Here is a 17,245-nt window from a genome sequence, read left to right as displayed (position 1 = left end):
AATGATAAAAAAAATCATACTACACTAAACTACAGGCTACCCACTCCAAGAATCTTAAACAATTCTGGAACTCCATCAACTCTCTTTTGCACCCGGGTACAAAATTCAATCTCTTTCCCAACAACAATAAAACTGACACAGAAATTGCCACCCTTTTTAACTCCTCCTTTACCAGCTCCATAGCTGAACTTACTAAGACCTCCCCAACCACATCCCCTCTCCCCCTTCCCATCCCACTGCCCCTTCCTCTCCACTACCCTCCATTCCTAATCCCCCCCATTTTTCATCTAAAACCCATCCCAACCTCCTACATTAAAAATCTTCTTGCTAAACTTAAGCCAAGCTCCAATGCCCCTGACCATATTCCCTCACTCTTTCTCAAACTCGCCGCAGATGGCATCATCATTCCCATCAGCATTCTCATCAACAGATCTATCCAGAAATCTTATGTCCCCAAATTATGGCATGCTGCCTTTATCTTGCCTCTCCACAAAGGAGGCAAAAATAATACCATCTCTAACTTCCGACCAATAGCCATTCTTTCCCCAATTTCAAAAATCCTAGAAAAATGCATCCACCTGCAACTCATGCCCTACCTCATCAACAATCAACTCCTCACCCCTACACAACATGGCTTCCATCCTGGCCATAGTACAATAACTGCTCTCCTCTCTTTTTTAGATGTAGTCAACCATGCCCGTGACTCGAGAAATTGTCTCCACTGTCCTTCTCGATCTATCCAAGGCATTCGACACGGCCTCCCATACCCATTTTCTGAATCACCTTTCTAACCTCATTCTCTCCCAAAAATCCATTACATGGTTCAGTAGTTACCTCTCTGACAGATCCCAGGCTGTGAAATGGCAAACCGGTACCTCAACCTTCCTACCAACCCCAACTGCGGTTCTCCAGGAGTCTATACGCGGACCAATGCTCTTTAATATATTCTTCAATAGTTTCCACACTGCTATTCCAAACATTCAAATAGTGTAATATGCAGACGAATCCACTTTAGTCTGCTCTGCTCTGCTCTTAGCCTTCCCGGGCTCCAGGCAAAAACCCAATTGGCCTTTACAACTACAGAGAACTGGATGCTTCAAAACCATCTCTCCCTTAATGCCAATAAATCCAAAATCCTTTTTTTCTCCCCCTCAACAAACAATCATTCAGTATCATCAGCCATACCAACTCCACTATTGAAGTTGTTCCTTTTGCTAAAGTTCTTGGGGTTACCATTGATGAACACCTGAAATTCAATATACATGTCCAAATAAATATTAAGAAAACCCACCAGAAACTTGGTATGCTATACAGAAACTCTCATTTTCTCTCTCCATCTACAAGGCAAACTCTCGCCACTACCTACTTACTACTGTCACTACTATACGGTGCTCCATTACTAACCAACCTCTCTTCCACCATCTCTGCAAAACTAGAAATCTGTTGCAACAAAATCTCTAAATTTGCCACTAAATCTAACCACTCCTCCCGCCATTGTAGCTCTCTCCACATGCTAAACTGGCTAGAGCTTCCTAACCACCTTGACTACCTCCAACTCACTACAGCCACAAATTAATCTTCAAACCCACTGCTTGCCTGGCTCTAACAAATATCCTACCATTTCACACACCTCACAGACCCCTAAGATCTGCTCATCAAAATCTACTTACTGTATACAAACCAAAACATCCAGCTGGCCAGTTTCTCCTATCCTTTTCCTTAGCCAAAAAATGGAACTCACTTCCATCCTCACTACGAATCTCTAAAATCTTTGAACACTTCAGTTCCCAGCTCCATTCCTACCTCTCCCATAAATAGAAATGTAACTGCACTCTACCTACCTAATCCTGCCACTGTCTCATACATGTACTTGTACATATTCCCCTACACCATGCTGTTTTTCCTCTGCAGCTGCCTCTCGCTGAATCTAAAGTAATATAACATCAAAACCTTGAATGTATATAATGTAAATACTGTATATAGCTTCCTATATCTACTCTCTCTCCCTGTCTAGAATATATCTCTTTTATACCTACATATAAGGTTGATACTAAGAGGTGATGCTAACTAATATAATCATCTCTACCATGTGTATACTCCACTTTTGCTACTAAATAATAGTCTCTCTCTCCACTGTACATCTCCCTTTCTCTGCCTACACCAGAATCTATTTCTAGTAAATTACTCCCTCCTCCTTTCCTGCTCAGCTGCCTCTCTCTTCTTTCACCACATTCTAGAATGTATACATAGTACACTTTATACTCTCCACCTTTATTTCCCACATATTTTACAAACACTATTTACTCCTATCTTTCAAATATTCAGTCTTTGCAATTACTAACATAAGAGTTTCATGCTATTAACATAAGAGTTACAATTTTGCATTTCTAATTTGCTACATCTCATTATATAATTCTACATTTGTTTTTATATAATTATGTGTTTGATTTACCTGTATGTAATGTGGAGCTTTTCTCCCCTGGCCTCCACTGAAAACGGGCTCCTTGAGCCCAGTGGACCTCCTCGGTCATCAAACTGGAAATAAATAAATAAATAAATAATGGGGCGGTAGTTTTCGAGGTCTGTTGTGCCCCCCCCCCCTTTGTGGAGTGGGATAGCCATCACGGTACACCATTCAATGGGCACAAAGCCTGAGGTGAGGCTATGATTGAACATGGTACTTAGGTGGGGTGCCAGTTCATTCTGTAGTTCGTGTAGAAGGCAGCCTGGAATGTTGTCAGGTCCCATGGATGCTGTGTTCTTGGCTTTGGAGAGTGAGGTTTTTACCTGTGGAGCCATGATTACAGGAACTGTATTCTTCCGGTATAAAGATGGGCCCTTTAGTCATTTTATTGCTCAATATGGATAAACTACAGTTTTGTTGGTTTAATGCTAGTGGTCTGGTTGGGTTCACTTCTGTTGGCAGTAAAACAAATGCACCTCCATAGCAGACCCCTGAGCTCTCCCTATTTTCAGGCTTGCTTTACTCCGTCACATAATTTTTTGAATCACCCTCATCACACATTTATATAACTGAAGCTGTCCAGTATGCAGAAAAAACACAATAAATGATCAACATGATCTTTTGTGATATAAGTTTACAGTCCAGTTCATGAAAGTCTACAGATTTTACACTGTCTCTTGACAAAGCTTTTTATTCATAATTTGTGTCACTTTCTATTTTGTAAGCATGTTTTTAAGTAGTAACTTACATTCCTGCTGGAAGCAGGAAAAGCTATATGCTATTTTGTATTCAAAGTTTATGCTAATTAGATGTCCAGATTTTTGAAATGTACCTGCTTTTCAAGTACCTTTGCATCTATTTCAATGAATGCAGATGGAGTGGCATGCCACTCAACTGTTCCGCTTTTGGCAGTGAGCTCCATTTTCAAACATTAAATCGGCATCCACTATGCTGCTCTAATTTGTGGCACAACTCCAATTTCTTTTCTTTCATTGACTGTATTTTAAAGCCAGTGAAAAAGAAGCTTCCTGGAGCTTGTCACGTCAAGACGGACCAACGGCGGATAAGCCTGAATCTGGCACTAGTGCAGGTTTTTTAAAAAGCTGAAATTGTGCAATGCTGAAGACCTCGCAGGGCTACGTGTGGATCAGTACAGGAGAGTAACTGATATATTGTGTGTGTGTGGTAAGTAATTTATTGTGCTTGTGTTAATGTATGTATGCATGCATTCATAGCCTCCCAACTGTCCTGATTTTGTCTGCTATGTTTATTTTGTGCCTCTTTGTTTTCTTTAAAGGATGAATCACTGAGGATTATAATCAGTCAGTAGTGCCAGGCATAAGACTGTACAGAAAATGCATGATGCAAATCCTACTCTACTGTTAACTTTTATGTGATTTAAAGCTGTCTTGTGGTTACTAACAAGAATTACAGCTCAGAGGTCTTACAGAAATGCTTCCAGGTACAAGGTCTGATTCATTCCTTGTTCATTTGCTGTATGGAATTGAGCAAGTCCTGTAGGTGCTTTCCTTTTGGGGGGGGGTGTATACTCTCTTTTGCATTGTGTAGAACTGAACAAAGATGTCAAAAGAGTGTCTGTTCCTGGAAAAATTGTGCTTATCTTTTGCAATCACTAAATAATGACAGGCATGTAAGTTTCTGACTTATCCTTCAGAAAATGATTGCAAAGCCTGGTTCTCTCAACTTTATAAATATATAACAACAGTATTTAAAATGTTGTATCTGCCCCTTTTTTTTTTTTTTTTTAATTTGAGCTAAAAAGTAGAAAAGGCAAGGGTGGGATTGCAATTGGTTACACTGCTTAGTTTTGACAGCAGTAAACTGAGATGCATTTATTCATTTGTTTGACCTCAAACAGGCATCTATATGCATACTCATGCAAGTGGCTGAAATTGATGGCCACATTGTGTGTTGTCTAATACTTTTGGTCTGTTCATTGTAAAAAAAAATTTTTGGAAAACTGTTGTGGATTACTGCTAATTATGACAGATGTGACTTTCAGACTTCAGATACTTCAGAAAATGCTTGCTGATGTAAAATCTCATGTACTAGCAACGATGCAACATTCTAAGTATATAAAAGCAATATTTAAAATATGTCCCTAATTTTGGTTCTTTGTACTCCATTCTTGAGCTAACAGGTTGGGAGGGCATGAGGGTTTCATTGAGTAGTGCTGCATGGGTCTGTCAAAAGATGGAATCACATTTCTACATCATTACTGATTAATTTATTTGATTGCAAGCAAACATTGAAGTATACATGATCATTCAAGTGGCTGTAATGTTTTTCATGGGAAGCAAAGAATTGCATTTTAAATAGTCCAGGTGGGCAAGAAAAATTTAGGTTGCATGTGGCTTGGTTAGCTATTCATTTCCAGGATGAGGTGTCTTCTGTGTTTTTATTTATTTGCAGCATAAATGTGTGTTTTTTTAATGAAGGCTCTACAACCATATCTTGCACAAGTAAAAATCATCTAAACTATAGTTATGACTGGCATATATTGCAAGCCAAGAAAACAGGCATGCGCATCTTTTTACAGTGCACTAAGTTACATTTTTTCTGGTACAGTTATAGGTGTGTATCTGTTAGCACCACAGCGCTCATAATTATCAAGTTGTACCTGCTGAGAGGGAAGGGGTGTAGCAAGCAAATTCCATTTTGTACTTACAAGTTCCTAGTGCTATCCCCCCGAAACACCTATCAGTTAAAAATGGACACCTCAAACTACTGCCCCGAAGCACTTAATACGTGTAAGAAAAAGTTTCAGCTATCCCCCCCAAAACTATTAAATATATTGTTTTTGGATTAGCATTACTGTACTTGTTGGATGCATTGTTAGACAGTTGTAGATATAAGTGACCTGAAAAATAAAAACAAACATATAGGTTCATAGGAGGTTACTAGGCTAATGTTCCTGGGACCCTTACAGGCCTAGCCAAGAGTTTATCCCCAAAAAAGAAACCTCAGTCAGCACCTGTCAATGAGGGACAAAGGTGGAACCCTGTGACAGATTTATAGTTTCCCATCCACTCATTAAGATTGCATTGGAACAGGGCCAGTGAGATGTACTCCGTTCGACATGTATGGGAAGTCTGTTCCAGAAACGGGGTAGCCTCTGGGAGACAAACCGGTCTGTTCAGAAATAAAACGTGTACTGAGTAGAGTACAAAGAGTATGCCTGGCTACACCCTTGCTAGGGGGCAAATTTACAGATCTCTGCCCTAGCCTACAGAAGCCGTATTTGCACCGCTCTAAATTTTGAATGCTATGATCTTGGGAATGGAATCTCTTTTGTGATTTTTGATGCCCCCTCCCCTCCATGATTTTGAAAGCTAATAGGTTCAGAGGTATTTTCTATAGAAAATGCATAAAATGTTTATACCACACGATGCATTATTAGCAGTAAACCCTGCACACTATACAGTAAATGCCAATGTTTACCCTCTTCCCAGACACATTAGTTAATCTTACATCAAGATCAAATATGCTCTAATGTATTTTAAATGAAACGATACACTCATATCCCAACCTTTAAAAAAAAAAAAAAAAAAAAAAAAACATTTCAAACTAGATATTTTACTCATGTATGTTAAATAACATTTTATCATTGTGTAAGAAAGAGGTGAAGGGACAGCTCCACTTACTGGATGATCATATTGAAAATCAGCAATACACGCCTGTCTTTTAGATTTTATATATATATATATATATATATATATATATATATATATATATATATATAGGCGTGCGGGAGCATGGGTGGGCGCGGTTAACAGCCCTATTTATAAAAGGCCTGAGAAAAGTTGGGGAAGACAGTAAAAACTTAACCTGTCCCGTTAAAATTCCCTCGTGATGTGCAACTCTGTAATAATCAAAATTACCTATTGGATAACTGTTGGGGTGGGGAAGATAAAAATGAAAGGCTTCGTGCGGAAAACAAGAAGGAAATGCTAAAAGAACTAGAAATGCGTATTTTTGTTTTATCCAGTGGCTTCTTATGAACACCATAAATTACAACACACAAATTCTGAATCAAAACACATCTATTAACAATATAAAACAAAATAACGAATGACGATGAGGTGATAAAGCCAGCCACTAAGATATAAATTGTAGACGTGTAAGTCCATTCGTCAAACTGGCCAATCACATTGAATGTACAAACTCAAGAAAACGTAATATTTTTGCTCACATTACAATCAATCAAACCTGCCCCCTCTAGCTCCTCCCACAAACTCTTTTTCTTGACAGTTGAAGAGCAATACAGGCTATGATAACCAATGAAAAGCTGTATGTTTGGCGTTTGGACGTAGAACGCTTATTTTGACCAATCTGGTGTAAGAGAGTAGGACACGTGCAGATTTCGCGGCAAAAAGGATTTGGCGCGTAAAGCTGTCTTTTTTTTCCTGTATCAGCTGTGAAACAATAACAAAAACAAGGGGTCGCCTTGGTGGTATGTGCTGAAGTGAATAACCGGCATGAAGTTAGTTGTGTAGGTGGCATTGCTGCTGCTATATTTCTCAGATCTGATCGATTATATATGCAGCGAGTCCGGGGAAATGATTTTGATTAGGAAGTTTTTATATGTGTGCCGTTTAGGAGCTGCAATTTACAAGTGATCTGTGTGGGAGTACAAGTTAGGAATGCAGACCAAGCGATATACGTGGTGGAGTTGTTGCTGCATTATTATTTTGCGTTACATTCTGCAAACACTTCAAGACTTAGTTTATATTGCTGTGTTTCGTTTTAATTTCATAAAGACTGCTTGTATGCTTCGTTCATGATTGATCATCTCTTACTTGTTTTCTTTCTGCCCATTGTTCACGAATGCTGGATCTGTGCTGACACGGTGTCAGTATGCGTCACGGTACGTTTCAGAAAAACAGTTGATTACTCCCCGCGAAAGCCTGATTACCACTGTTTTGTACATGGATCTTCTAGGAAAGAATCAGATGCGTGCATTTTTCAGAAGTTTCCTGTCGTTAGAAGGACAATACATTTGCTCTTTTCTGATCCGGGTGAAATCTTTTTCATACCTGACATAAGAACGATGATGCGACAAGTGACAACTGATTGATAGAAAGTGTGTTTGCTATTAATTTTGAACGTCTGGCTTTTGGGTGCCAGATTATGGATCAGCATCCAGTTGGTACTATCACGGACCTGCAGTCAATACTAGGGACTGGCACTTTGAATGTGGTAGAGCAACAGATTGTCATTATTTCAACTCCAGATAATGTGGACGAACCAACCACGTCCCATGAGACAGAGATCCTGCTATTTGCCACGCCGCAAAACTCTGCTAATGTGGGACAGAGGCCGACTTTGGGACGACCTCCGGTAAACATTTGTGTAGCATTTCTAGCTGAAAATGGATAGAGTTAGATATAGACAGGCTGCACTTAGTTTACGCAGTAGTCGTGCGTGTTAAAGTTTGAGCTAGGCCATATTTATTAAGTTTTTAAACTACTACACATCGCACATAGACTACAAGCATTACATTAAGTGCTAGCTATAGATATTGGCTTATCGCTTTTGTTGCCTTTTTCATTTTCCTAAAAGTTTTTAACATTTTTATACGCGTGAAATGTATCTGCATTTAGTGCTCATTTCTAGGTTCAGCCCTCTTCAGTGTCATTAGTGATATTATTTGATGAGTGGGAAAGTATTGTACTTATTGACATATGTGTTTTATGTTTGTAGATTGGGCTTGTCATATTAGACAGGGCCTCTTTTCAGGATAGAGCTGGTGTGGTATTCACTCTGACTAGGGCTGGGGTGATAATCCAAACTAGTAGGGAAACTCCTCAGTGAGAAAGTCTGTAAGATTGCTTAACTTTAGGAAACTGAATTAAAACACTTTTTTTCTTTTGTGAAGTATATAATTTTGATGTAATTTTTTTAATGCAGTTAATTGCGTATGTGTGTGTGTGTGTGTGTGTGTGTGTGTGTGTATATATATATATATATATATATATATATATATATATATATATATATATATATATAAATATAATATTAGTGTGTGTGCATGTGCACTTTTTAAGACTAACAGTAAGAAAAAGCTGCTTTTTTTTTGGCAAGTGCTGTTGGTGTTGTACAGCCCTAATGTTGCTTTGCATGTAGAATGCAACCTTGTCAAGAGAGTGGGGTATGTAGAATGAAAAGAACAAGCAGTTACATGTGACAGCTTATTTTTAGTGTATATTGTACCAATATATAGTTTATTGGGTGCAGGGTATCTGTTACTTGTAGATCTGGTAGACTTTTGCTGCAACAATGTCATAGCTCTCAACCTTTTATCTTGAAAGATCTGTAAAATGGCATAAGTGAATGGGGGACAAAGGCCCAAAATAGTGACAGATTTTTAAATATTGCTCCTTTAACTTAGTTTCTAGAATGATAGGTTTTTGCATTTCTATGCATTTTCTGAAAGATATAACTGAAATGTATGTAATTCTTTAGCAATTTGAGTCCTCAATGATTTTCCAGAAAACCAAAGATTTTTTTTGAGGAACATAAAAATATGCAGTGAAAATCTGGACTTGAGAGCTATGTGCAGCATGGCTGTCTGTCCTACTCCTACAGTTGTGTGTGACAGGCAGTTCTTCAAAGACACTTGTTTTTTTTGCACCCCCAGCTGGCAACTTTTATAGCCTATCTGGGATGTGTGCTGAAGAGCTGCTATTGTTACTCGCAGAAGGAAGTTCTGTTTACAACCATAATGCCCACCCTTGTTAAAACTGGGATATGCACACACATTCTGTGTAAGAAAGGATATGGAGCAGAATGGCTTCAGCATACAGTGGAGATGGTCAGGAAAACTATTATCCTTGATATGTTTGGCAGAGAATTTGAGGAAATGTATTACAGAGAATCCCAGTGTTGGTAACAGTCCTTGGGGCATGGGGGGGGGGGGGGGAAGAACAGCTAGGGCAGACTGTAGACTGCATTGGGAAACTTGGTGAAAAGTACGACTAAGGAGAAGGAGTAGAAGAAATATGTGGATTCTTTAAAGAAATAGTAAGCCGGGGAGTGAACGTATGTAAGAAAAGGAAGCATGATAAGGTGAGATGCTGGCGTGCTTAGAGAGAGATGGGAGGTGTCTGTTTAGTTAAGAGAGGCTACAACAAGATAAGGTGATGAAGAAAAAAAAATTGAATGGGAAACTCTCCTTTTATTATCTTTTAGGTCAAGGCATACAAAGAAAGCATCAGTAGCAAGATCAGAGAAGAGTAGGAAATGGGCAGGAACACGCTCTAAACTAGTGCCCATGTCTATAAGGTACAGTTGTGGGGGAGGGGGAATAACCAGTAGATTCCTTCTCTGTATTGGCCTCCAAATATATCATGGAAGAGAATGTGAAACTGCACTTGAGAATGAGGTGTGTGTCGGTGTGTGTCGGTGTGTGTCTGTGTGTGTCGGTGTGTGTCTGTGTGTGTCGGTGTGTGTCGGTGTGTCTGTGTGTGTCGGTGTGTCGGGTGTGTGTGTGTGTGTGTGTGTGTGTGTGTGTGTCGGGGTGTCAGGGTGTCTCTATGTAATGGGAGCTATAGACATTGGAGATCTGAGTATGCCGTGTGCAGTTTGTGAAATTCCAAGCTTCATGGTAGGGAAGACCGTGAAGTTATACTGAGGAGTTTGATAACTGATGCAGGACTGTACCAGATGGGATAGAATTTTGAATGTACTTGTAACCAAAGTGGTGGATGGGATAAGATGTCCAGGTGAAGGCACCATTAACCACCACTGAAAGCATCATTGTGTGGTTTTGAAGTCGAGGGTAAGAATGCAAGGAGAAAGGCAGTGTTGTGGGATTATAATGAACTGGTGGAGAGTGTCAAAGATTTTGGGGGACTGGTGATGGTTGGGAGGAATAAAGCTATGGGAATGGATTTTGGGTGGAGTCTTAAGAGCTTGAGGAGTGTGGGCTAGAGTGTGAGCAAAGGGATGTAAAAAGTGAAAAAAAAGAAGGTTGGTGTGGCTACATAGGAATGTGTGGCTTGTGATATGGCAGGGACACAAGAGACGAGAGGTAATGAGATGGTAAAAGATGCACATTCCAAGAAATTTAGCAGAACAGTAGCTACGCTGTAAATTGAAAGGTTGCTTTGAAAAAGGGAAGAGACTGGGAACAAAGACTTCTGTTATATGTTAGTTAACAGAGAATGAAGGGAGGGATGGACATACTCTCCTGCCCATCTTTTCTCAGCCTGGCTAAAAAAAAAAACCAAAAAGTAAAGTACTGAGTGGAACTTCATGCTATAGAAGGGGATAGTATGTAGATGAAGTCGTATTGGAAAGGAGGCCCAGTGGGGAATGCAGTGGACGGACTTAAGGACAGAGAAAGGAAAGCGTTGAGAGAGAACTCCATCAACAAAATACTGTACCCAGGTAATCATACCACCCCCAGGCCCTTCCCAAATGATTCTCCCAAGGAAACTGCCTCCCTTCTCAATACTCTCTTCACTGAGTCTATTCAAAAATCTCATGTATCCATCTGACAACCTCTCTCTTCCCCCACAAAAACAGCACAAACATCCCTTTCTCTCTTAATATCATTCCCACCGCCTTCCACCCCACTTCCATAAACTCGCAGTCCACTCCATAGCCTATCCTGTCTCAGTCTTAATTAACTGATCCATTCAGTAGCAATTTGGTGGTCAAAAGAGAGGTTGCTGTCAACCTGTGTTCCCAGATCTCTTATAACGCCTTCTTTGTTCAGTGGACTACCATCGAAGTGGTAATTCAGGGAACCAGGTTTTTCCCAAAGGGGTGACGACACATTTTTTGGCATTGAACTTAAGGCCATGGTTCTGACACTAGTCCTTGGTCTCTGTGAGGCCTTTCTGTAGGATGTCAACATCACTTGGGGAGTTAATAATAGCTCCCAACTTGCAATTGTCAGTGAACTTTGTCAGCCAGAGTCCCTTTGTGTTGGCCTGGACTTCAGAGAAGTAGATACCAAACAGAAGAGGACCCAGGACCGAACCCTGTGGGACTCCACTTGTGACTGGTCGGCAGTCTGACTTGGAGTCATTTACTTTCACACTGTGGGTTCTACCTGTGAGCCAGTTTGCAAACCACCTAGTGATATAGGGGTTGATGCCTAGCTTAGTGTGTTTTTCTATTATTCATGAGTGGGATATGGTATCAAAGACCATGATGATGCATTCCATAGCTTTGCATATCAGACTCATCAGGCTATTGGGGCGATAGTAGATTGCCAGACACCCAGTATTATTGCGGCACAGGTTAAAACAGCACTGTCCAAGGCCAAGAATACAGTTTCTATGGGACCTGACAATATCTCTGGCTGTGTTCTACATGAACTACAGAGTGAACTGGCACCTCACCTGTGTGCCCTGTTCAATTACAGCCTCACCTCTGGCTTTGTCCCTACTAAATGGCGCACTGCTACAGTCATCCCTCTCGATAAAGGAGGAGAGACTGCAGACCCTGGGAATTATCTCGCCATTAGCATGATGAGTCTGATATGCAGAGCTATGGAACGCATCATCATGGACCTAATAAACAAGGATATAGGGAATCTCCAAACTCTGGATCCTACACAGTTTGATTTTGTGAAGGGTAGATCATGCCTGCTCAACTTGGTCGACTACTTTGAGTCAGTCACCAGAGCTGTGGATAAAGGCAAGGTGGTTCTTACAGCCTACTTTGATGTGGCCAAGGCCTTTGATACCATTCCCCACTCAAGAATCATAGAAACACTCACAAAGCTAGGCATCAACCCCTATATCACTAGGTGGGTTGTAAACTGGCTCACAGAACCCAGAGTGTGAAAGTAGCTAACTCCAAGTCAGACTGCCGACCAGTCACGACTGGAGTCCCACAGGATTTGTTCCTGGGTCCTCTCCTGTTTGATATCTACTTCTCTGAAGTCCAGGCCAACACGAAGGGTCTCTGGCTCTCTTGACCACCTCTCAAACTACAGAACACCTTATGAAACCAAACAAACACAAATTTAAGTTATACACACAGCACCATCCGGCATAACAGCCAACGGCAACAGCGTCAGACACCACTGCTGAAATATCCAAAAGCAGGTTGAATAGTAGAACAACTGGTAAAAACAGTTACTTTGGTTAGCGCTTTCTGCTTTTACCAGTTCTACTATTAAACCTGCTTTTGGATATTTCAGCAGTGGTCTGACTTTTCATTGCTGTTGGCTGTTACACTGGATGCTGCTGTGTGTATAATTCTATTTATTTGTTGCTCCTGCGTCTCATTTACGCAAGTGGCTGTTTGGACTTTTTTGAGTGTACAAATTTAAGTTAGATTAGAAAATACTGTACTGACTTGGAACATAAAATCCCCAAACATTCTGATCCTGTATAAATCAGTTGCTCATTCTCGGCCACATGACTCGACTATCTCCTGCACTTAACACAAACAACTGTGCGGATACTTTCATCCCTCATTTCCTTCACTCAGTCTCATCACTACTTTAGAATGCCCATAAAACCAACAACTGGACAAAAAGGTTAATGTCCTGTTTGGTAGCTTAGTGGAATCCGACACACTGTGTTTTTACATTAATGGAATGCAAGTCTTCCAAAAAGCTACATGTAGCTAACTCTGGCCACTCATGGTCGTGTGTTCAGTTAGCAGAACATTTTCTGCCATTTGCATTTAAGAAAGTGCTAGTGTGCACTCCAAGATGTCAGTATATTGAACATTGTAAGTCCTGGATTTCAGTTGGGACAAGTATATCACTACAGTGAGGGCTGATTTTTTTTTTTTATCATGGTGGTGATGTCAGGCTCTTCAAATTTACTCTATCTATGCTCAGAACCTGCCGAGGGTTGCAGGAGAATCTGATGGGATTGCTGATATGCTTGTTCTATCTGTACATCAGCAAGGCCTCTGACTCCCACACAGACAGCTGCTAGTAAAGCTGCAGGTTGAGGGGGTGGTACTAAGACTGACTATTGGATTTCTGGTTAGGGCTGAGGAATAGGGCAGATGAGGGAGGATATAAGGAATATGGGACATGATTCATAATGTCCTGCAGGAGCCCCTTCTGGTTCCAGAGGCTTAATCTTGTTACATATGACAAGAATATGTAAAGCAGTGGAAAAATAGGGGGTAAGGGATTCTGAAGAAAGCATTGGAAAGCCTGACAAAATGGGCATAAAGTTAGTAGTAAGAGGTTCATTGCAGATAAATGAAGAGTACTGCATTTGGGCCCCAACAGCCCTATTGTGGCTTATTTGGTGAGGGGAGTGGAACCATACTTCTCCCGTACCTTTCATCTGTCAAGAATTTTGCAGAAAGTCCGTATTTTTGCCTTACCTTTTTGGTCTGTACCTTATACAATTTGTGTTTTTCTGGCAAATCGTTGCGTATTGTTATCACTAAATAATGACAGACGTTTAACTTTCAGAATTCATATTTTTTAGAAAATGTACACACATAAAAAATGTACTATTATATTAACTTTCTAAGTTTATAAAAGCAATATTTAAAATCTGTCCCTGATTTTGGGCCTTTGTCCATCCATCCATTATTTTTGGCCTTGTCCATATTTCGTGTGTTAAGAGGTTGGCCGGTCTGAGTGGAACCGATGGTAACAGAGCAGTTAAAAGATGTGGCTCACACCTGTATTGAACCCCCGGTAGCTGAGTGAGAGGGCTGTGCCGGTAGCTGAGAGAGAGGGCTATGCCAGTAGCAAACTGTGGTTGAGGTGTATCCTCCCTGGTATAAGAGTTTAGAAACATAAGAGTTAATGCCCTATGACTCTATATGGGATGCTGGTCAGGTTATACTTCTGGTTTTACATGCATGGTCTTGGAAGACCCAAAACTGCAGTAATTTGACTATCTGTGTCAGACTTTTGCCTTTTGGCAGACTTGCCAGAACTTTGGGATACATTTCAGCTATTGCCAGCCAGTCGGCAATTTAAAAAATGTATCTGTTCTTAAACAATGAAATTCACCCTTTTGAGTTTCTCAATTTAACCTAATGCCCTTCATCCATCTGTCCCCTTTTAATAAACCAGTACTCTGAGACTGCCATGAAAAAGAGGCACTTTGGCCTAGTGTCATTCATTCGTTCGTTCATTCATGGTATTAACCTAGTAGGTAGGCTAGTCCACAGACCCCTTTCCAGCCATGATCTGGGACATTTATACTGTTGAGATAGACTGCATCTGCTAGGTGTAATATATGGTTTACAATTATGTGTTCAAGGCTTGGAAGCTGGTCCTGAAAGTGTTGGAAAGTGGATATTTTGTGGATTCGAGGTTGTGGGCAGCATGTTGTATAGTCAGTATTCTGTTTCTGGTGGTCAGGCTTCTAAACCCTCAACCACATAATAGCAAACCATATATGTTGCAACAAAACAGTTGCAAGTGATGCAGATAAATTTAAATAAGTGGGGAAAAAGTGAAACACATTACAACAGGAAAGTGTGCCTATGCAGTACTGTAAATCTTCTGAAAGTTATGTTGAGGTAGCTGTTTTAACCATGTTATTTTTTGTGTGAACTGCTCTAGTTTTACATTTTAACCGTCGTCAGTATAGGTATAGTTATATTTGTTCTTTAGATGTTGATATAGTTTGAATTTATTACATTTTTTTCCTCATGCCTTTTAGAAGGGAGTTCTAAGGAGCTAAGGCTACTTTTGTGAAGCCTCTCACCTCTAGTTTTTATGAAGGAGGTCTGATGGCATAAAGCACAAATACGCTATTCTAGGAGAGGAACATTGTGAGTAATTTTAATACTTTGAAGGTAATAGTATTTTTTTTTTTGCTCATGATAGAATAAATGTTGGACCTTCAGGGATGCCTGCTTTAGATCTGGTAGCTCTGCAGGGGGTTCCTTAGCTTTACCATAAGTGCCAGAAAATGTATTTCAGAATCCTACAATTTTACTGTACCATTTACCATGTACTGTAATTGGATGCAGCTAGTAAATCGTGTTTATTTGTAAAATGTTGAGTAGCATAAATCATGTGTACACAATTGGTACAATTGCCATTCGTAATGATTAACCACATTCTTTTGTAAACGCTGTTTTGTTATGAGAGTTAAGAATAGTATTTACCTGCAAATCTTGTCTCTTATGTTGTGATGTGACTTTAATTTTGATCTTAGGCTACAGATTGCTTGCTTTGATGTGACCAAGAATATATTTTTGGATCAGAGACTTTTCTGCTGATTTTGATGCCACAAACATAGACTGTAAGCCACATGGCTGTCTAGTTTCCTTTCAAGCTTCACATAAGAATGTTACAGTAAAACTTCAGCATTTTCCTTTGCATCAGGAGTTGAGTCCACTTAATGCCATGACTGGGGACCCAGTGTGTGCAAGAAGAGAATTCTTGTAATCTGTTTTTGATTGGCAGTACCATGATCCAGCTTTGTAGGCCATGTTGATAACAGTCCTTCATGAGTCAGAGGGTAGCACAGTGGATTGCTTTATCGTGCAGGTCTGTAGTTGCTCAAACAGTCTAGGCTGTATATAAATGCTCTTATGATGAGAACAGCATCAGGCCTACCAGGCCTTCAGACATTAGCTAGATTGACTGTTAAGGGGTTTGTTTCTGTTTTATTCTGGCATAGTATCTGTGTGGTATGCCAACAAATGTGGTGGGGAGTCACTGTTGCCCACTATGCAATAAGGTGGTTACCCTTTGAAAGTAGTTTATGATGTCGCTTGTAGTGTTAATTACATGGAAGTGATTAATATTGCTGAGGAGGTAAATTTCCTAGGGGACAGAATTGGGAGGAATTCTTTTGCACTTCATGAATAGTCAGTACATGTAAAGGTGGTCTGCTCCTCTTTCAAGGACTGGCGTCCATTAAAGTGTAGTGTTTCTGCCTCTCTGAACACAAAGTGCAGTTTCTTTTTCCCCGAATTATCATGAAAAATTGACATGTATTTTTATTACCTTTGCCATACAGGATGTTGTATGCATTTCTGTTTGTGTTATCTTCTTGCTCTTAAATACATTTTTGTCACAACTGCAACTGGAATGTTCTCAAACCAAACTTCACAGAAAAAAATGCTTTGCTGCACTGACCTGATAAAAATGTCTATTCTTGACTGCCACAGGAAATTTCCCAACTACAGTGGTCATGCAATACAGTATGTTAGGAGCTCTATAGTGTGTTTTTGAGAGATTAGGCTTGGATGATAATCCTGCAAGCACAGAGCCTTTTGATTTCTCTGTCATGCCAGTATTTGCAGTCCCACTAATCATTGTTAGACTGGCCTCTTCAGTTACTGTTTGAAACCTAACAGGATAACTGTATAGATGAATTTCTCAGTATAAAGTGTTGGGGCAGTCAAAGTAGACAAGGTGTGAAGTTAGGCGAGAACCTAATAGCAGGACCCCAGTATACTGCATTGTTTGTATTTGGGGTGGGGGGTTGTGACATATGATATTGGATTAAGTCTGTTTTGGACTTATGGAGTTGAGGAATTTCCTACAAGGTAGTTTCCATACTTGTGATAAACCCTGTCAGGCTATTGTGTGTGTGTTTTTTTTTTTTTTTTCACTCCAAGGTTTCTTTCTGCAATACACAAGATATTTATTGTTGCATAAGATGTAGTAAGAAGTTGATGTATGTCTTGTGGGCATTTTTTTTCCTGAGTTGAATCAGCCTCTTATGTTTTTTTTATAGTGGTTGGAGGCTACAGACAGCAGCCCTGTTCTGGCATGTGATAATGAGTTAACACTGCATTTCTGGCTGTTTTAACATTTATTTCAACTTTATTAATTATTTTACTTCTGGT

At 40.0% G+C, this 17,245-nt stretch overlaps 1 protein-coding gene across 1 annotated transcript in view; it reads left to right on the top strand.

Annotated features, from left to right (window-relative positions):
- Positions 1 to 6,915: 6,915 nt before the first annotated feature.
- The window catches only part of E2F1 (E2F transcription factor 1), a 204,470-nt gene continuing 194,140 nt past the window's right edge, over positions 6,916 to 17,245 (top strand). Inside the window, exon 1 of the mRNA XM_044090573.1 lies at positions 6,916 to 7,825. Within this exon, the coding sequence (XP_043946508.1) occupies positions 7,616 to 7,825 (210 nt within the window). The 5' untranslated portion in view covers positions 6,916 to 7,615. The remainder of the gene's footprint in view (positions 7,826 to 17,245) is intronic.

The sequence above is a fragment of the Protopterus annectens genome, chromosome 12.part0, assembly GCF_019279795.1.
Source record: "Protopterus annectens isolate FY-2018-M chromosome 12.part0, PAN1.0, whole genome shotgun sequence".
Classification (NCBI taxonomy): domain Eukaryota; kingdom Metazoa; phylum Chordata; order Ceratodontiformes; family Protopteridae; genus Protopterus; species Protopterus annectens.
This window is presented reverse-complemented; position numbering and strand designations above follow the sequence as displayed.